The sequence below is a fragment of the Loxodonta africana genome, chromosome 27 (assembly GCF_030014295.1).
Source record: "Loxodonta africana isolate mLoxAfr1 chromosome 27, mLoxAfr1.hap2, whole genome shotgun sequence".
NCBI lineage: Eukaryota > Metazoa > Chordata > Mammalia > Proboscidea > Elephantidae > Loxodonta > Loxodonta africana.
The window spans coordinates 30,042,086-30,063,708 of record NC_087368.1 but is presented as its reverse complement, the minus strand read 5'-3'; the positions used below and the strand labels follow the sequence as shown (position 1 = coordinate 30,063,708).

The 21,623-nt window shown below is 44.7% G+C and overlaps 1 protein-coding gene across 4 annotated transcripts in view; it reads right to left on the bottom strand.

Annotated features, from left to right (window-relative positions):
* Positions 1–1,405: 1,405 nt before the first annotated feature.
* TGFBR2 (transforming growth factor beta receptor 2) overlaps positions 1,406–21,623 on the bottom strand; it is a 101,466-nt gene continuing 81,248 nt past the window's right edge. For 2 of the 4 annotated variants that reach the window (XM_003415714.4, XM_003415713.4), the window contains 2 exons: positions 10,990–11,117; positions 1,406–7,687 (listed from right to left, as the gene is read on the bottom strand). In XM_003415714.4, the coding sequence (XP_003415762.2) occupies positions 7,508–7,687; positions 10,990–11,117 (308 nt within the window). In that variant the 3' untranslated portion in view covers positions 1,406–7,507. The remainder of the gene's footprint in view (positions 7,688–10,989; positions 11,118–21,623) is intronic. The other 2 variants (XR_010319602.1, XR_010319601.1) reach the window with 2 other exon arrangements.

Sequence of the window (21,623 nt, the reverse complement as noted above, 5' to 3'; positions counted from 1 at the left end):
GTGGGCATGGCTGGGGGAAGACTCTGAGGATAATTTCAGCTGCACTACTTAGAGAAGTGATTTTTAAGGCTCAGTAATGTGTGTGTGTGTGTGTGTGTGTGTGTGTAGAGACTGAGAGAGAACAAGAAAGCAAGCATTGCACAGTGTGTACAATTTTAGCTTAATTAGAATAGAGGCACTATTAACAAGTTATTTTAAAATGCAGTGAAGATCAGGAGGTGTACTGGATTAAATTACACTGTGAGAGGCTGATTGGCGGGCCGTGTTGTGTGGGCAAGTTCACAATCTTGTCTTTATCAGCACAGTTTGCAAAGTAGGTCTGAAAGCCAGGCCCCAAACCCACTGAGTTTGGAGCTGTAATTATTCAAGTTTTTTTTTTTTTTTAAAAAGTAATTGGAAATGTGATAAGCAGCGATTAGGCAGCCTATTTTAGGAGGAAAACGAACAAAATGAGCAGATGCCAAGTGCGGTGGCTTTCATGAAAAAGGATGGGCTCACGTGTTGAAATGAAAGGTTTCCCCCTGTCTGTCACCTATGGAAGGAATTCCCCTCCGGATGAGGCCATTAGCACATCATTTGCATAGAGAACATAAAACAAAAACAGCTACCACCAAGTAGAAGCACCTGGGCACAAGGAGAGGCTGCATTCAAAAAGCCGCTGACTTGAGCAAGGCACAGAGTCCCTGCTGGGGGCACTGGGAGACTTCTAGCCTCCTAGGAATGTCCCTGACCTTGTAGTAGCAGGAACTGAAATAACCCCAGTAAAACGGAGTCTGGAAGTCAGGGTCAGAAAACCTTGACTCCTGTTCTGGCTGAAAGTCATGGGCAGGAGCCCAGAGTCTATGCCTTTGAGGAATGACTTTCCCTGGGCCCCTGATTGCCAACCCCTCCTTCTAGTGCCAGCTTCATCTTCTGCCTCCATATTTCAGGCTACCAAATCAGACCTCCAAGCCCTCTGGAGGTCCCACCTCACCCTCTAACTCCATCTTCATCTTTTGTATTCAGGATTGGAGTGTGGGTTCTAGAGTCCCAATGCTTGAACTCAAATCGCAGTGCTAACAATGGCTAGCTGTGTGACCCTTGTCTACAATATGGAGGTAGCACACTGCTGGGTAGGTTTGTTGTGAGGACCACAGCAGATAAATAAGCCAAAGCACAGAGAAGAGTGTCTGGTGCTTACTCAGTGCTCGGTAAATACTAGTGATTTATAGGGATTTGTCTCCTCAGGAGGAGCTCCCGAACTTCAGTCATTCACCTTCACATCCACCGTAGTTCCCATCATCTACTGAATGTATTTTACAAATCAAATCAGTTTTTTGAACTTGGCCATATTTTGGTAGATATCTGTGAAACCTCAGGCTTAATATATTATTTTTTCTAATGCATGTTAAATAATAAAAGCAGACCCACTGAAATGTGTATTTAAAAGGTCGGCACATCTGAAATCATGCTATGGACACATTTCCCACATTAGGAAGCAGCTGTTCACACGCATTCGTTCATCTTTCAAAGTTCTCTCGGCAAGTGTCTAGATAACTCATGTCCAAATGGAGAAGTTAGGGCAGTAGAGAGGAAAAGGCATCTTCCTGCCCCCAGGATAGGGAAGAGAGATGAGCACAGGGCTCATGCTGTGTCCGGGGAGTGGCAGGACATCCCTTCATGGCGTGCTCTCTCGTCCTGCTGGGCAGCCCAGTCCTTTAGACGGCGCCAGGAAGAGAACCAAGCATCTCAGTCATTCCAAAGTCCAGTTCCAGTCCAGCTTAGGGCTTTGCACCCAGATTCCACTTCTTACTTCTGCGAGATCCTGGGCTTCTCACTTGAGATTTCTGAACATCTGATCCCACACCTGTAAAGTGGACATAACACCTACCTCATGGAGCCGGCGAAGGATTAAATCTCACGCCACAGTGAATGGGAGTTCTCAGATTATCAGTACTCACGCAGGGCAAACACGTTCCTGTCCTAATCATGTCCTGCCCAGGCATTCTCCTCTGTTGTTAATTCTCTCTAGAATTTACTTCAAAATCTGCCTCTTTGAAAAAGCAGTCTTTGACCCTAAACACTGTGTTCCACTGCTGTTGAGTCCATTCCGCTTTCATAGCCATCCTATAGGATTTCCAAGGCTATAATTAAATCTCCGCAGAAGCGGACCGCCACATCTCCCTCCCGCAGAGTCTCTGCTAGTTTCAAACCACTGACTTTTCAGTTAGCTGTCCTTAACCACTGCACTACCAGGGCTGCTTCTAAATACCATACCAACTTAACGCTGACCAACATGTATTAAAAGCTTCCCCAGTTCAAGACATAACTCCAAGAGTCTTCTATAGATTCCTTATCACAGTGGTATCTTGTATGTTGTCATTAGGTGCTGTCGAGTTGGTTCTGACTCATAGCAACCCTGTAAGACAGAGTAGAACTGACCCATAGGGTTTCCAAGGAATGCCTGGTGGATTCAAACTGCTGACCTTTTGGTTCGCAGCAGGGCTCTTAACCATTATGCCACCAGGGCTCCAGTAGTAGAGCAGTGGTTCTCAAAATTTAGTATACATAAGAATCACCTGGAGATCTTGATAATCTGTAGATTCTGATTCAGTATCTCTGGGGTGGCAATGAAAATTCTCAGCAAGGGTTCAAACTGGTTCGAATTCCTGGAATAAACTGAGGCACAGAGAAGTTAAATAATTTTTCAGAATCTCATAGCTGGTAAATGGTAACCACCACACCACCAGGGCTCTGGTATCTTGTGTAGGGTCTTATATACAAGGCTGTAAAATCCCATTGTACACATGAATAAACCAGGGCTTTGAACCAGTTCGGAAACCCTGGTGGTATAGTGATTAGGAGCTATGGCTGCTCATCAAAATGTCAGTAGTTTGAATCCACCACGCGCTCCTTGAAAACCCAGCGGGGCAGTTCTACTCTATCCTATAGGGTTGCCAAGAGTTGGAATCCACTTGACAGCAACAGGTGGGTTTGGTTTAGTTTGGTTTTGAACCAGTTCATTCTGTTTCCAACCCCTACCGAGAATTTGCATTTCTAACAAGTTCCCAGGCAATGCTAATAGTGCTGGTTAAGGACCAATTCTGAGAACCAATAGTACAGACAAAACCAAAAACCAAACCTGTTGCCGCCAAGTCTATTTGGTCTCATAGGACCCTAAAGGACAGAGTAGAACTGACCCTCAGAGTTTCCAAGAGGAGTGGCTAGTGGATTCGAACTGTTGACCTTTTGGTTAGCAGCCAAGATGTTAACCACTGTGCCACCAGGGTTCTCAAGATTTATTATACCTAAGAATCACCTGGGGATCTTGTTAAAATGCAGATTCTGATTCAGTATATCTGGGGTGGAAATGAAAATTCTCAGTAAGTGTCCAAACCGGTTTGAATTCCTGGAATAAACTGAGGCACAAAGAGGTTAAATAATTTTTCCAGATCGCATAATCGGTAAATGGTAACCACCATCATTAGTAAGCGCTAAAACTATCAAGCTACTAGTTAAATTTCAACCACAACTAACAACCACAGTAATACAGGACCACATCATCAACTCAGTGATTTTCAAGCAGGGTCAACTTTGTCCCCTAAAGGACATTTGGCAATGTCTGGAGATGTTTTTGGAGCCCTGGTGGCTCCGTGGTTAAGAACTCGGCTGCTAACCAAAAGGTCGGCAGTTTGAATGTCCCAGCCACTCCTTGGAAATCCTGTGGGGCAGTTCCACTCCATCTTACAGAGTCACCATAAGCTGGAATTCACTCAATGGTAACGGGTAGGTTATGGAGACATTTTTGGTTGTCACAGCTGTGGGGTGGGTTCTATTGGTATCTAGAGTAGAGGCAAGGGATGATGCTAAATGTCCTGCGATGCGCAGAGCAGCCTCCCACAAAATTATCTGACCCAAAGTGTCAATAGTGTTGATGTTGAGAATCCCTAATGCAGGCACTTAACTATTCAGAACTCAGTTAAGAACGAAGAAGAAGCCACAGAAGTCTGAGATTCCAAAAGAGTTAGCTCAAGGTTCAGGCAGAAAATATCATAATACACTTTGTCACAAGGAGCCATTTAAGCCATGTTCCGGAGTCAGTGTCCTAAGGCACGTTCGTCTGCCAACGGAGATAAGGCGATTTAAAGCACCAAAGGGGATGGTGTGGCTGGGATGGAAAAGAATGGGGAAGAAGTATGACACATGCCATGAGTCAAAAAAACAGCCGATAGCCTTCTAGGGTGAGGAATAGAGAAAATACCAGATGCAGGTAGAAGGCGCAGTGCTGGTTCTGTGGTAGAATTCTTACCATTCATATGGGAGACCTGGGTTTGGTTCCTTGGACAATGTACTTCATGTACAGCCACCATCCCTCTGTTGGAGGTTTGTGTGTTGCTATGATGCTGAACAGGTTTGTGGTGCTTCTAAACTAAGATGGACTACAAAGACAGGCCTGGTGATCTATTTCTGAAAATCAGCCAGTGAAAGCCCTATGGATCACAACGATCCAACACGTAACTGATTAGGTGACGGATTAGGTAGCATTTTGTTCTGTTGTGCATGAGGTCAGAGGCCAACTTGACAATGGCTAACAACAACAACATAAGCTCTTAGCAACAGCCTTGGCTGCGCCAGTTCTTAGAAGAAGCAACCATGGTGATGGAGGCAGCTCCTGTAACCATGGAGAAAGGCTAAGATGGCGACCAGGAGAGGCCACGTGGTCCTGCAGAGAGATTCCATGCCAGGACATGGGAATAAAGAATTGTCCACTAATAACATCTGCTTCATCTCATATTATTTCACTTCAGGGATTGCTTTTCTCTGTGTTTAAAAGAGACCTGAGACCATCTGTTGAAGAAGAAATAAAATATGGAAAAGTTTGACCGGGTTTGTCTGGTGACCTTTTCTGTATGAACTTCAAAATAACCAAATGAGGCAAATGGGCTTAGCTACCATGAATAGAACAGGAGGCAGGAAGCTGACCTGAGTATTTTGGCTTTATTCAATCTAATAAACATTTTATTCATATAAAAGACAAACACTGTATAGAATGAAAATAAGTGCTTGAGACATTTGATATAAAAAGAGTATATAGCATTCACATTCCTATTTTAATACATGAAGTGTTTCGTAAAAGAATAAAACTTTCCCTTTATGTGTAGTAGTAAAAAAAAAAAGTATTTTTAGGAACTACAGAATGTTATTCCTTGGTCTTTTATCTTGAATAAGAAAACAACAACAACGTTAACAGAACAGACCACAGTATCATCTGACACTACATTCCAGTTTACGCTGATGACGACTCAAAGTGATAAAGCTCTTTCGGAATCTTGGAAGAGTCCCGTAATGGACCAGTATTCTAGAAATCCACCACTAGAGGTCTATGAGCAACAGCTATTGGGACGGCCTCAGCAAGCCCTAAAATGCACATGGATTTTCCAGGTGCAGCCAACCTGTGCCTTACCTCTCCCAGCCCACTCCCACTGACCAGGGTGCGTAGAAGTCACATCGGATGCCAAACTTCAGGGTGTCTTCTAAAAAACCCCATGAAATGAGGCCTTCCAAAAATCCAAAGAGCTGTGCCGACGTGCTCGTTGCCAGCCCCTCTCTCATTCCTATTTGGCTGAAAATAAGTAGCTTCAAAAAACATTTTTACAAACGAGATTGGTACTTGTAACATTAACACCTGTTTATGGGTTAACAAGTTTCCTATGGAGTATTAAAGCTCATCTTTCTTCTTGTGCACGTGGACAGCGATTCCCTAACCGTAAATGGGACTCTTGTCTTCCACATTCACGCCCTCTATAGCAAATTCCACAAAGGTGGGGAGGGTTTGCATCATGGAGGAATGGAGAATCATGACAACAGCTTCCTGGGAGTAAAGAGTGATGGAAAAAACTCTTAACATATAAACAAAAGAGACTTGGGTTAACCAGGGCCACAAAGAGGAGATCTCCTCTAGTCCAAATAAAAGGCCAACTTCAGGTCTTAAACTCAGGTCAGGTTAGCTGGAGAGAGTCACACATCATCTTATGCAGCCACAGACTGCTCGGAACAACGTTTCTTAGAAGGCATCTTGGTTAGGTCAGGTTTAATTCCCAGACTGGGATGAAGGTGGCCCTTGGCAAATGCTTACAGTGAGAAGTGAAGCTACTTTTTAAAGGTATACATACCTTCGCTTTATGAACAATCGGGACTGGAAAGAACTGGAAACCCTCTGCTTTCCTCACCCAGGATTCCAATTTTTTTTTTTGCAAAAACTCCAAATATTTAAATAGTGGCTCAATTTTTTTTTTTTTTTTTTAAGTGCTATGCTGGCCAAACAAAACATATGTTCAGAGTGCAGGAAACAGTCTTGAATGTGGCGGTATTACGTCAGTCAAATCCTTTCCACCTGGCTCAAATGTGCTTGAGTGTTCAGGAGACCAGGAAAGATGGAATCCCCTGGTGTTTGCATAGAAAGATAGAGGCTAAAAGCAAGTGTGCTGAAAAATTAAACGTGATGAACCCCAGGGAGGGAGGGAGGGAGGGAGGGAGGGAGGGGATTTGTTCCCTATTAAGGAAGAGTGAAGGGACGGGCTGGAGACTAGTGATACAGGTCCTGGGGGAAACAGAAAAAAGAACGACCTTGCATTAGTAGAAGGTGTGGCAAATAGAAGACAGCTTTCTAATTTCATGGGCTGGGAAATTTATTCTGATTTTTCTACAGCCTATGAAGGTAAAAAGTGGCTCTCAAAACGTTTCAACTGTAGAGACGGGGCCAAGTTTCAGAGCTAGGCTGAGGGGGCTGGCTAGACTGATTCACACACCAGATGTGAGGCTTGAAGCTCAAGGGAAAAGTCCATGAGAAACTGCCGCACACAGGAAGCCCAGGAACGCCGGTCCCCAAACAGTGCAACGGTCTCTCACTTCACGGCCAGAAGAGAACCCACTTGCGGGGAATTACAATTTTGCAAGAGCAAGTGCAACATGGCAATGGTGGGCTCTGAGACGAGGAGTCACTCTCCCCAATGCCAAGTCCCCCCTTGTATCATCAGAGAACCATCGCACGTGTGATTGTCAAGTGCTAATGCTGTCGTGGGTCACTTCCTCCTCTGCTCGGTTTTGGGAGCCCTCCAATAAAACCAACTTCCTGCGAATATTTGATCTTTTTTCCTTGTCTCCTTTCAGAGTATGGCTGTGTATATATAGTCATATATATATATAATATATATATAAAACATAGCTATTCCGTATTTATATACAGGCATTAATAAAGTGCAAATGTTATTGGCTATTGTAAAAATCAATCTCATTTCCTGAGGCAGTGCTAACACAGCTTATCCTATGACAACATCAAACGCACAGAACACTTCATGTCACCTGCTCCCTGCTGCAGCGGATTCGGCACATCCCCACAGCCTACGGGGACGGGGGTGACCCCCTTGGTTTTCCAGGAAGTATCAGTGCAGGGGCAGCTTCCTGCTACCTCTGATCTTTGGCGAAAGGGGTGGCCTCTTTGGACTTGATCCAGCCTGCCCTGGGAAAACTATTTGGTAGTGTTCAGCGAGCCATCTTCTGGAATCTTCTCCTCCGAGCAGCTCCTCCCCGAGAGTCTGTCCAGGTGCTCCAGCTCACTGAAGCGCTCCGCCACGCACTGGGCTGTGAGACGGGCCTCAGGGTCGTGGTCCCAGCACTCCGTCAGCGTCTCACACACCATCTGGATGCCCTGCGGTGGGGAAGAAGCCCAAAGGGCAGTGTGAGTTGGTGGGCTCCACGGAGGGCCAGGTGGCCTGTGGGACCTTGTGCCTGCAGCGCAGGCCAGGTGCGAAAGATCCTGTGCATTCAGAGTCTGACTGAGTGCCCACTGGATGGCGAGCTCTAGGCGGGCAGCAGCCCCTTCGATGTGCAGAGAGAGGCTGTGAAGGTGGCAGCTGCCCTGGAGGCCTGCTCTACCTGTGTGTCCCAGCACCATTTGATCACAAACAAAACCCAAACCAAACCCACTGCTGTCAAGTCAATTCCGACTCCCAGCGACCCTACAGGACAGAGTAGAGCTGCCCCATAGGGTTTCCAAGGAGCAGCTGGTGGATTCGAACTGCTGACCTTCTGGTTAGCAGTCATAGCTCTTGATCACTGTGCCACCAGGGCTCCATTTGATCACAACAGGTCATAAAATGGAGAGTCAGTACAAGGACCTTTCACTTGGCCTGTTGGGTCCAGCAACATCCCTAATACCTGAAGATTCCTCCTGAGGTGTCCCCTAATACCATTTTCACAACTTTCTACTTTAACAGGGCTGAGTAACCCAGTCAGAGTGGTGTTCGGGCCTTAACCTGGTTTCATTTTGTAAAATCCACACATGCTCTGTGAAGTGATTCCGTAGAAGCTTCCCACAGCTTCCCAGGAAGGACCCCATTTTTCTCCAGCAACATCAGGATGGGCTACATGAAACGGTTGCCTTTGTAGGTCGGATGTGCTTGCCTCTAGGCAGTTTCACAGGGTTCAGCCTGTCGTGGCCCAAACGGTTTGCCATCAGCTGCTAACCCAAAGGGCTGCGGTGCTTCAGGAGAATGGCCTGGTGATCTGCTTCCATAAAGATTAGGGCCCAGAGAGAAGGCAAAGGGCGGCAGGAGCTGGCTGAACGGACACGGGAAATACAGGGTGGGGAGGAGGAGTGTGCTGTCACATTATAGGGAGAGCAACTAGGGCCACATAACAATGTGTGTATAAGTTTTTGTATGAGAAACTGACTTGAATTGTAAATGTTCACTTAAAGCACAACAACAACAAAAGATTATGGCCAAGAAAACCCTATGGAGCAGTTCTACTGGAACACATAGGGTCACCATAAATGCTCCTTCAAAAGCCCAGCCAGGAAATGCAACTCCAGAAGGGGGCAAAGGTCTTCTTTGCTTTCTTAATTTTCATTTTGCATTTTAAGTATTTTTGTGAGCCATTTCCAGTCTTTCTGGGGAAACGGGTGAAATAAAGCGTGGCCCAGGTGGGACAGATAAACCCCCACACCATCCCGGAGAACTAGTACTTCCCTACTTGCCTGCTAATACCAAGAAATTTCCCAGCACACCTTAGCCTCTCTCTCCCTCCCCACCCCCTGAGTTCATGATGTTGAATTCATTGTATAATTCACCTAATTGACGGTATTGATTGATGGCCCTGTTAAGAGCAGTGTGTTATTGTTGGTACACAAGTAATATTTATTTTATTCTGTCACTGTAATTACAGGCAGTAAATTAAATTAAATATTAAGCATTAACTTAAAATTAATAGGGCAACAAATCTCATTAGGAGAAAAAAATGTAGTATGTAAATTCTTTCCAGAATTTTATCATCATGAATAATGGCTTCATGACAAGAACTGTGCAGCAGAGAAGGCAACGGAGTCTGAAAGAAACAACACTGACGGCTTCTCATTTCAGAGTTAACGCCACACAGTCTGACCTTTTCGGAGTCAAAGGGTGTCTGCCTGACATCCTAGGGGGAACCCCCTGACCCCCACGGCTTTGTTCACTCCCTTCCCCTGATGCTATTCGGGTCCGTTGGCTGAGGTGGCTCTCAACCAGCGCTGGCAAAGATCTGGCTTCCTGCTCCATCTGTCTTCCCAGCTGCACCTGATCTGTCATTTCTGTTTCTTATCTGAAGTTGCCCTGCCCTTAGAAAAACCTATGACTTAGCCCCAGCCTTCACTGGATGAGGGTATTCATCCAAAAGAATCAATGAAAGGTTTTGTCAGAGAGAAAGGGGTACACTTAACTCTCTCTCATTCTTCACTGATAGCTCTTTCCTGGGCGTGACAGGCATACAGGCAGTTCTCTCTGCCTCACGTCCTGACTATAGTCTTCCTCCTTTTTCTCTGACCATTGCACTCTTCAAAATGCTCCGCAAACAAAGAATCTGGGTAGGGCTCCCTGTAAATCCCGAACCATTGCCCTGGTATGGACTGCCTTAGCTACCATTTCCTGAAAAGAAGAAGCCATTAAGGTGTTCCCCCACCACCCATCTGTCCCTTTGTCATACTGTGGTGGCTTGCAAGTTCCTATGTTGCTGGAAGCGAGGCCACCAGTACTTCAAATGCCGACAGGGCCACCCATGGTGGATAGGTTTCACCAGAACTCCCAGACAAGATAGACTAGGAAGAGTGGGCTTGTGATCTACTTCTGTAAGTAAGCCAATGAAAAAAAACTATGGAGCACAAGAGAATATTGTTTGATACAGTGCTGAAAGATGAGGCCTTAGGTTGGAAGGCACTCAAAAATACACCGTGGCTGCAACAATGGACTCAAGCAACAATCGTGATGATGGTACGGAACCTGGCAACATTTCTTTCTGTTGTACGTGAGGTCACCATGAGTCGAGGAGCCGACTCAATAGCAACAAAGGACAACAAGCTGTTTTCAATGGACAGGTCTCCAGTTTGTTCGCTTGCATCTCCCTCTTCTCCTTTACTTTCTCTTATTCCAGAGCAGTGAGCCACCCTCTACTCCTCATGCATGTTCATGCAAGCTTCTCCCCCTCCATGTGCATGGCCTGCCCACGGCTCTACGTGACCTATACACCCTGCAGTCACTCTTCTGTCCAGCTGCCTAACAAACCTTCCTTATTTCCCGATCTGCTAAGTATTTCCTTCCGGAGCTGGAGATTCCCAGAATAAGGCATTTGGAATGCAGAAGGAAATAAAACATAAACTCCCTATGCAAAGTATAGGGCTGAGAGGGAGAGGTTGCAAACAAAACACATTAACCCAGAACCGAGGTGGCTTGGACAATGCAACAAATGCCTTTCAAAAGATTCTCCGTGAGTCCTGTTTGAACACTGTACCTACGTGTTGGATGGAACTAAATAACAACAGGGTCATCCCCGTTTAATGACATTTTCTTTATAAGCAAAATGTAATAGGGTCACAAAAGGCACAGGAAGCAGCCCTCAGATGTAAGCCGATGTCCCAGAATCCTCCCTGACCCAAGAGGCTGTTTCAGGTGAATCTTTTCAGTCAAAACAGTCACTCCTTACCTGATGGTTGAGCCAGGAGCTGGGAATTTCTGGTCGTCCTCGATCTCGCAACACATTGTCCTTCATGCTTTCCACACAGGGATGCTCCCGCACCTTGGAACCAAAGGGAGGCTCATAATCTTTCACTTCTGTTAAGAAAGAAGGCGAATATACGGCCATTGAGAATGGTGTGTGCCATTGGTGGGAAGGATCATGGCGAGATGGCAGGGGGGTACTATGAGCACTGGGAGTCAAAATAAATCTATGATCACTCTTAAGAGCAACTTTTAATAGCTGTCCACTAAAAAGAGAAGGAAGGAATGGTTACAGAAGGAGTCTGGGAAATATTCAATAAATGACGACTGAGTGCTTGCTGTGTGCTAGGTATTGTGCCAACAAGTGAGGACAATAAACAATTAGCATCGCATAGGATAGAATGAAAGATAGAAAACTCTCAAGTACCAAATCACATATGAGGTGAGAAAGGGGAGAAGGGGTAGGGTCAATAGTTTTCTCCAAAGTAAGTAGGATCTCTGATCATTCTCTTTATAATAACCTTGTTCAATTGAGTAAAACTTTCAATAATCTGCCTTTCGCAGACTAAGAACTGAAGACACCTTCAAAGTAAAATGACATGGTGGAAACGGAGGGCTTATCCCTGTGTGTGTTTGTGTACGTTTTTCCCTTTCCTAGAACCTTATTTGCATAATCTATCTTCAGCCTTGCTCAAATACAAAGACTGCCAGGATAGTTTCTTTCTTTATAGTTTTAAATATAGGAAAATTTGAAATGAAGGCCTTCCACTGCCTTGAGACAAACTCCTTTTTTGTGTTCACTTTCACCTTTAAATACCCTTGGTATTTAATCCAAGCTCTATGGTAGCATGATCTGAGTTTTGATTTGCATAATACATATGTCTTCTTTCTTCCATTTCCCTATCTTTCACCAGATTGCCAGTTCCTAAAGGCCCAAGGCAGAGGCTGAGTTTTATATCTTTAAATTCCTGTTCAGTGCCTAAAACCGTGCCTTATACGTAGTAGGCATTTAAGAAATACAAGTTGGGTTGAATTCAGGGGGAATCAGAGAACTGGGAATCAGAGCTGGTTCCCAGTAATGGTCCACTCTGACCTATGCTTTCTCTCATTAAATAAAGGAGCTGAATTCAATGATCTCCATTTTCTCTTCCTGGTTTATCTTGTAATCCCATCTGATCAAATAATATTACGCCCTCATTGTGACATGCCTTGAGGTATGTATAATATAAAATAATAGGAGAGGATATATATATGATATAATATAAAGTGCTCCTTAGAGAGAGCACCAGTCCACTGGCCCTCCATTGCCAAGCTTTTGGCTGCGGTAGCAGATGGGGTTGATGTCCTGTTAAATCCCCGTTACTGAGCCAGGCACACCTGTCCCCAGCTGCATGTGTTGAGAACTAAGGGCTCACACCTTCACTCTTCTCTGGAGGACTGTCCTTGGCTGATGGGAGTTGCCTATCCTGGAGATTCCTGGAACATGGCAGCCTCTAGCCAATGACCAATGACCATGGAGCTTAATTCTCCAGCCCCTTGGCCTCTGGGGTACAATTCACACTCCAGAACTCCTTGTACCAGATTCTGCTTCTAGTGAACCTGGCCTGAGAGGTCAGCCAAAGAAGTGCTTTCTCCTTTCTCTCCAGGTCTATCTCTCAGCTAAACTGCAACATCTGACTGTGATTGCAAAGACACCCTGAGGAGGCCTTGATGTAGCCCCTTCTTGAGAAGCTGAAAGTACTAAACCATCAGCTAGCACAATGCTCAGAATGAGGGAGAAAAATGTTTAAAAAGTATGATCACGATCAGGGGAGGGAAATGCCAGGACTGGAATCAATCCTAGGTATCCATCTCATCGCTGATATTCCTTGAGGTCAAAGAAAAAAATCTCCGTAGTGGAGATTACAACCCAGACCCAATGTATTTCAGTGCAAGTCCTAATCTTCAAAGTCGCATAGAGCACGGCATTTACTTTAATTTTATAATTTCCGTGTGGACCAAAGCAGTTTGCATGGGGAAGCAGGCGGGGTGGGGGAGGTGTTAAGGGATGTTTAGGAGAAGATACCAGTAGGCATCAGGAGTGGGATATTTTAAGATTAAAGAGAAAACATCGAAGGTTTATACAGAAAAAAAGACAAAGGCTATCATCCTTTACGAGAGCAAAGAGAACCCCAACTGGGTTACTTCCTGCTTTTACTAAAACCCTGGAAAGTTAGGAGATTCCCAATATTCTCATGGGATATGTGGCCTGCTTCTGACCTTGACTGGTGGGAGATTTCATATGGAAGGAAGGTCAAAGGTAGTCTGAAGGAAGCTGGCAAAGGGGCTGACTCCCTGAGCCACACAGGGAGAATCTATGAGGTCTTCTGCTCCTCCTAGGTTGAAAGTGCACGTGACTGGGATGGCCCTTTTTGGACCTAAACTTGCAAAATCCAATCACTAAATTTTCATGCCTTACTGTTAAAGCAGTTTTTCAGATTAGGGGTGGGGATGGAGATTGGAAGTATATGCATGTTTTTAAACTGACCTTTCCACAACTCCTGGGAAATGTCATGTACATATTGTATATACAAATTATTTACATAATATATATTTTCCAAAACAGCTACACTTTTGTATTTTTTTATTATAGATTTTTGCAATTTCCCCTTCTTTGCTCTTCTCCCTCATTTTGAATATCTTACTCCTACTCATATCCTTTTAAGTCATGCCTTGTATTGCATATAAAGGAGTCCCTGGGAGGTCCAAATGGTTAAGCGCTCAACTACCAACCAAAAGGTTAGAGGTTTGAATCTACCCAGAGGTGCCTCGGAAGATAGGCCCTGCGATCTGCTTCTGAAAGGTCCAAAACCGAAAACCAAACCCGTTGCCATCAAGTCGATTCTGATTGATGGTGACCCCCGTGGAGCAGTTCTCCTCTGCATGCACGGGGTTGCCATGAGTCAGAATCGGCTTGGATGGTAACTAGTTTTCTTGTTTTTAATGTATATAATAAAGGTGAGTTAATGCTTGGAAGTTTGTATCCATTAGCCTCTCAGTCACAGCTGAGTCTTGGCTTTGCTATTTGATTGTAACAATGATAAAAGGTCAACTACAGGCAGCGTTGCTTTTTATCTTCTTACTGTTCTTGGCCAGTAAGGCAATTCCATCCTCTGGGCCTCCACTGGGACTTGGAGCATGACCATTTATAGACAATATACTGGTGCCATTCCCTCTGGAAGCCATTTCCTAATGGTTCCTCAGTTCTTCTAAGAGACCCTCAGAACATCATGGACATGTGTTTTGACTCGGCAGAAGAAGGTGTCACGTGCATCGGAGGAGCCTGAGCCTGGGAGAGGAGGTAAGAGGCCAAGAAGTACCCCGCGAGGAGGTGGGTATGGATGGCTCTTCCCAGGACGAGATCTCAGGCACCTAAACCCAAACAGCCCCGTGGAGGTGCACAGAGTTGGTGACTGGCAAAAAGGTGGTGGCTGAGAGCTTTGCACACTTCAACTTTCTCCCCATGGTTGCAAGAGCCTAGAGGCTGAGATGTGTACAATACTTTGACAAAATTGCTCAGTCCAAACAGCATACCTTTATCCTATCTATTTATTTTTCACGGAGGCACTGAAATATTTTTATTTCAGGAAAGGCACGTAATTAAAAATATGAAATTTCCAAGTATAGTTACATACAGAAAAGCAAATCACTCCCCCAACTCCAGACCTAAAAATAAAACCCACTACCATCAAGTCGATTCTGACTCATAGCGACCCTATAGGACAGAGCAGAACTGCCCCATAGAGTTTCCAAGGAGCGCCTGGTAGATTTGAACTGCTGACCTTTTGGTTAGCAGCAGTAGCACTTAACCACTAAGTCACCAGGGTTTCCAAACCCAGCCTTACTTTCACAAAAGTGGCTTAGGTGGGATTTAAGGTAATTTAAACTTTTATCACTTATAAACAAGTGCTTCTCAACCTGTTGTGGCATGTCAAGCTGCTATGGAAGTTTCTAAACACCTACTCTCACTTTCTGTGTATCAGCTCACAAATATGGAACAAAGAGTTTAAGGAACGGCATCTACCTGCAGACCACACACTTACAAGCAACGTTGCTCTATATGTTTTGCCAAGAAAGTGAATTGCCTTTTGACAGAGGAAAAGAATACAAGTTATTAAATGTATTTTCAGGGTGTCACATGAGTCAGACAGAGAATGTTGAAGGAGAGTCTTCAGCAAAGTGATCCAACACCCTCGTTTTATAGTCGAGAAAGCTGAGGCCCAGGGAGTGCACTGGATTCCCGAAAGAGCAGTCAAAACCGCTCATCGTGTCACACTCTTACTCTGAGGAAACTGTTTTGCCTTTTTAGACACTTTCAGGTCTTCCCTTCTCCACCAAGCATTTCTGTGAGCTTATTCTCCCCCACCCAAAGTAAGCACAACTGGGACAGTCCCCGGTGCAAACATGGCTGTCACGGGCCCCATGCAACCAGACGTATCCCTCCCTGCCCTGGCTAGACCCCCCATACCTTAAGATCCAAGGAAGAGAGAGCCTGTGGGGGGGGGGGGTGGATGTTATGGTTTGTAATTTCTCAACAAACTATTCCAAAAACCTCTCCTTTGTTACAAAGAGCAGTTACAATCACCTCTTCTTAAATGCTCTTATTTCCCAACATGAAACGCAAATATTCCTTCGTTCTGGAGTTTGGGAAAGTAGGTGGGAATAGTGGTGAAGGTGGGGAAAGAATAAGACTCCGTCAGACTCAGCCAAGGTTGCCAGGAAAGGTAAGGCAGTCTTTTCTAGCGTTCTTCCTTTGAGCATCTGATCAAATGACAATTAGCCTCAGGCCCCCTTCTGTGAAATACAGAAAAAGGAAGTTAAGGGGTGAGTGGGATTAGTTAGTCTAGGCAGAGTCCAGAAAGAATGCTACACCTGGCTAACCTATAATAAGAACCTTTTTAAAAAAATGGGAATTGCTGCTTAGAAAAAAAGCAGAGTTGGACTAAGCTTAAACCAAAAAAAAAAAAAAAACTGTGGCCGTCAAGTCGATTCAGACTCACAGCGACCCTAGGTTTAGCACTTAAAAAAAAAAAAAAAGTACTAAAAATATGCATCAGAAGTGGGGAAATGATTTGTTTTTTTTCTTTTCCCCACCAGCTCCATCATAATTAGATACGAATATTAGGAAAAGGCACTTCAATGTTTTGTGGCTCAGTTCCCACATCCTTGAAATGAGAAGATCCACGTCTGCCCGTCTTCGGCATTACTTAGATTAATACTGTACTAAAAAAAGGCCCAGGGCCGTCGAGTCGATTCCGACTCATAGCGACCCTATAGGACAGAGTAGAACTGCCCCATAGAGTTTCCAAGGAGCACCTGGCGGATTTGAACTGCCGACCCTTTTGTTAGCAGCCGTAGTACTTACTGTACTACAGTTTACGGATTCCTCTGTATTTACCCTTTCCATGCCTGCTGGCCCGCCTCCAAGTGCCGCAGGCTGGGAGTGCTGGGAATGGACCCTCCCAGCCTGCCCCTCTCAGGGACTCTGGTAAAACACAGGGGAAGTCTCACTATTTGAAGAAGAACACGGCATTGGGGTTGGAGGCAGAATCGTTAGCAGCCTGCGTTATGCAGATGACACAACCTTGCTTGTTGAAAAGTGAAGAGGACTTGAATGAAGCGCTTACTTACTCATGCAGATCAAAGACTCCAGCCTTCAGTGTGGATTATGCCTCAACGTAAAGAAAACAGAAATCCTCACAACTGGACCAATAAGCAACATCATGATAAATGGAGAAACTACTGAAGTTGTCAAGAATTTCATTTTACTCGGGTCCACAATCAACACTCATGAAAGCACAGTCAAGAAATCAAATGACAACATGCTGCACTGGGCAAATCTGCTGCAAAAAACCTCTTTCAAGTGTTAAAAAGGTGCGCCTGACCCAAGCCATGGTATTTTCAATCACTTCATGTGCACAGGAAAGCTGGACAATGAAAAAGGAAGACCAAGGAGGAATTGATGCCTTTGAATTATGGTGTTAGTGTAGTGAAGAATTTTGAATATACCATGGACTGCCAGAAGAACAAACAAATTTGTCTTGGAAGTACAGCCAGAATGCTCATTTGAAGTAAGGATGGTGACATTGTGTCTTACATACTTTGGACATGTTATCAGGAGGGATCAGTCCCTGGAGGAGGACATCATGCTTGGTAGAGTGGAGGGTCAACCAAAAGAGGAAGGCCTTCAAGGAGATGGACTGACACAGTGGCTGCAACAACGGGCTCAAGCATAGCAAGGATTGTGAAGATGACGCAGGACTGGGCAGTGTTTCATCCTGTTGTACGCAGGGTCTCCATGAGTTGAAATGGACTCGACAGCACCAAACAACAACACCACCACCAACTTGCCCCCAGAAGCAGCCCTCAACCAAAGACTGATGGGAGTTGGAAGATAAACTCCCCGGTTTCCCTGAGAGTCAGGTGGTGTGACGCTGAGGTGCGTGCTCTGTAAGAGGTGTTTGTAGACGCTGCACCCAGAGTTCCCCAGCAGGATTATACCCCTGTTGCCCACACTGGTAACTTGTTTGATAACACACCATTTATTGGCTTACTTCCATTTCCTGTTTGGAAACCCTGGTGGCGTAGTGGTGAAGTGCTATGGCTGCTAACCAAGAGGTTGGCAGCTCGAATCCACCAGGTGCATCTTGGAAACTCCATGGGGCAGTTCTACTCTGTCCTATAGGGTAGCTATGAGTTGGAATCAACTCGAAGGCAGTGGGTTTGGTTTTTTTTTGGGGGGGGGTCCATTTCCTGCCTCACTTCCCCACTCTCTTAGTGGCATTTCCTGGGATCTCTTCCCAAATAAACTACTTACACTCAAATTCTTGTTCCAGGGTCTGGGGCACCCAACCTAAGGCACGTGGCCACACAGCAGTTAATTGAACCAAGCCTCTGTCTTGCCCTCCCAGACTGCTTCCCAACCAGGGCATACTGAGGCCGAACACCTCAGTATTTCCTTGACTGCCTCAAACAACATCTTTTCGCAGAAACGTCTTGATTTCACTGCTTGAGAACAACTGTCTCTTCCTCTCAACTCCCCTCCCCCTCCCTGCACTACAGTCTTTTCAGCAAAGGAAGCCAAGCCACAGACAGCTTCAGGGCCCTTGCAGCTTCTTTTAATGTCTCTCAGGAGGCTCTTCAGAGAAATGACGCTTGCCTCTCTCTTCCCAGTGTGCCACACTCAGAGAACAAGTCTCTGGGACAGTGAACGCTCTTGCTTTGGAAGGCGGAATCTGGTACACAGCTGCTGTTTTGATTATAGCTCCAACTTAACAGCGCAGCAACGTTGTTGACAGTTTTCCCCAAAGCAGTACCCCTGAGTTTTTAAATCAGCCTTCCAAATTAGACTCCCCTGAAATCTAGGAAAACATAGCGCTTCGTTCCTGGTTTCTCCTCAGGCCTCTCTTTCCCACCCCTACATTTTTTGTTTGTTTGTTTCTCTCCTTCTTTTCTTTCTGGTTCAGTTGCACTTTCTGTCCATCTCCCAAGAATGCAGCAACCTGACAACACACTAAGGAGCCATTCTTGAGGTTCTCTTACTCCTCCTGCTAAGTACTTGCCCAGCTGGCTGCTCGGTGTCAGCCTCTATTCAAAGGCCTGAATGGCTAGGGATTTGGATGCCGGTTTGCTTGTAGGCCAGTGTTGGCTGGGGATGACGCAAATATTGTGCCTGCTATGTTCGCTTGAAGGGGGCCCTGAAAGGGACCCCGCCTTCATCTGCCTCCCACACACACAGAAACACTTGCAGGAACAGCAAACAGACCGAATGCCTGGGGACAGAGATTTCTTTGTAAAAGAGAACCAGTCTCTGGGCCTGTCCTTGCTGAATGGTCATTTCATTATTTTCCCCTTTTTTATAAAACAGTAACACATCAATCGTGTCCTTCTAGTTTGTTCCCTCTTCAAACCACTCTGAAAAGCTTGTTTTCTTGGCTCTTCAGATGATTGAAGGGTCTGAAATAACATTCTCCTGTCATTATCTATCCCCTAGCCCTGTTTTGGAGTCCCTGGGTGGTACAAACGGTTACCATGATTGGCTGCTAAGCAAAAGGTTAGAGGTTCAAGTCCACCCAGAGGCACCTTGCATGAAAGGCCTGGCGATGTAGTCCTGAAAATTCAACCATTGAAAACTCCACAGAGCACAGTTCTACTCTGACACTCATGGGGTCACTGCCACACGACAGGTACTCAATAAATATTTGTTGAGTGAAGGACTGACTGAATGAATGAATGTATCTTTGGTGAAATAAGAAAGTTATTTCAGACTTTAAGGCACTGATGCTGTGACTGAGTCCGTTAGCAGGGATTCACCCAGAGGAGACAGGGAAGTCAATAAAGGAAGATGTTTCAAAGTGAGGCCATCACTGAATGGTGCTCAAGTGTGTGTGACCATCTTAGCAGATACTTTTAGAATGGCTTTGATTTGGGTCAACACCCAGGATGCACACAGTAGAGCTTACTACCCCATCCATAATAATAATGGTAGTCCTAGCTGCTATTTATTAAACATGTTCTCCACTGGTCAGCCAACACTGGACAAGGATGGTTAGGAGCCATGGGCTATGGAGTCAGACTATGGCTTTTATTCCTGGCTCTACAACTTTCCCATTAACCTAAGCCTCAGTTTTCTTATCTGTAAAATGAAGCTAATAACAATACATACTTCAAAGAGTTCTCAGTAGATTAAATGAGGTTATCCACGAAGCAAGTGCTCAGGCAGTGGCAGCTACTATTATTGCTCGGAACTTCCTTCATCTGGATTAAACCCACTTCCACCAAACAGCCTTTCTCTTTTTGACTACTCTGATTATTGGAGCCCTGGTGGCACAGTGGTTAAGAGCTATGGCTGCTAACTAAAAGGTTGGCAGTTTGAATCCACCAGCCGCTCCTTAGAGGCCCTAAGGGGGAGTTCTACTCTGTCCTATAGGGTCGCTATGATCAGAATCGACTCAGTGAAAACAGACTTGGCTCTTTAGTTTATAAAGTAGAATGAGAGCACCATGTAAAGACAAGCCTAGATGTGCAAGCAGGGGTTGGCCTTACCATCCATTCAAAGCGTCTGGGCTTAGCCACAAATAAGGAATAAAGTCACTTACAGGCAGGGAAACTGGAATTTCACATTTTCCCGGGAGACTGCCTTCTAATGCTTAGTATCCTACTTCATTCAGCTAGATGTTCTGTTCCTCCCAATAAATTGGATGGAAAATGAGTTGACTGTTGTAAAATAAAATATTGATCTATCATTCATCATGAAAAGACAAGCATATTCCAGATTCCCTGTTTTGAAACGAGACCATCATTAAGAGTAATTAGATATGTTGTATTTTAAGTCAGAAAAAACCTTAAGGAAAGTCCCTTTACATTCCACTCTTTCTTTAAAAAACAACAAAAACAAAAAACATTGCCGTCGAGTCGATTCCAACTAATACCGACCCTATAGGACAAAGTAGAACTGCTCCATGGGGTTTCTAAGGAGCAGCTGGTGGATTTGAACTGTCAACCTTTTGGTTAGCAGCCAAGCTCTTAACCACTACGCCACCAGGGCCCCAAAATGTTTTCCAAATTCACGTCTAACATCAACTGGAGGGAATTACTGCCTATGTTATTTGCAAGGTAAGAAATGTATCTGCATGTATAAATTTTTTGAAAAATAAAAGTCTGCTTTGTCAATAGACAACAAGCTTCTTGAGGGGAAGGCTGTGTCTTTCCATCTGTGTATCCACAACAGTAAGCATAATGATGACAAAAAAAAAAAAACACATGCTTCGAGGGGCCACGTTAACCTCCAGGCTTTATGTAGCTCCCAAGGGGTTCTTTAAAAATGAAAAGTCTCTGAAATTAAGACTAGGTTAAAAATTTCTTTCTTAAGGTTTCTATGATTTACCGAAAAGAAGGAAATCTAATACTTTTAGTAAAGAATGTCTGCTGTGAACATGGCGCTCTTTTAAGAACTATCTATATGGGCTCAAATTGGCGACAGCAACTCAAAAGGTTAGATAGGAGTCTTAGGGGGGCAGTGAGTTTATGTTAATGGGGGAGGAACAACTCAGAAAAGGAGGGTGAGGATGGTTGAGCAACTTGAATGTAACTGATGTCACTGAATTGTACACGCAGAAACTGACGAACTGGTGTATGATCTGCTTGTGTATATGCTCAAAAGCAAAAAATAATAAATTATTACCAAAAAAAAAAAAGAAGAAGAGGCCAAAGGTTAAAGCAGAGGCTTACTATATGAGTTCACACAATCAAGCAAAGGACTTTCTGTTAGAACCAAACTGAGGACAGATACATAACATTGGTGTTTGCAGCCAGAACGGAGATGGGAGAAACAGGACAGTGGGCTTAAGATCAATCAAAATGAGAATCAGGATGGCCTCTTTCCTGTTCCCCAAATGCTTTCATTTCTCATCCTAAAGGTTATGAAAGGTTTTTTGAGTCTAGCTGAACAAACGAGATCCTGTTCCTTCCTTGGGAAAACTTGTTTATACTGCTTCTGTTTTTAGACCTCGTAAAAGTTGGTGAACTCAGTTCTTCCCCCTTAGCTCAAATTCTTCCATACTCAGCAAATATCAACAGGAA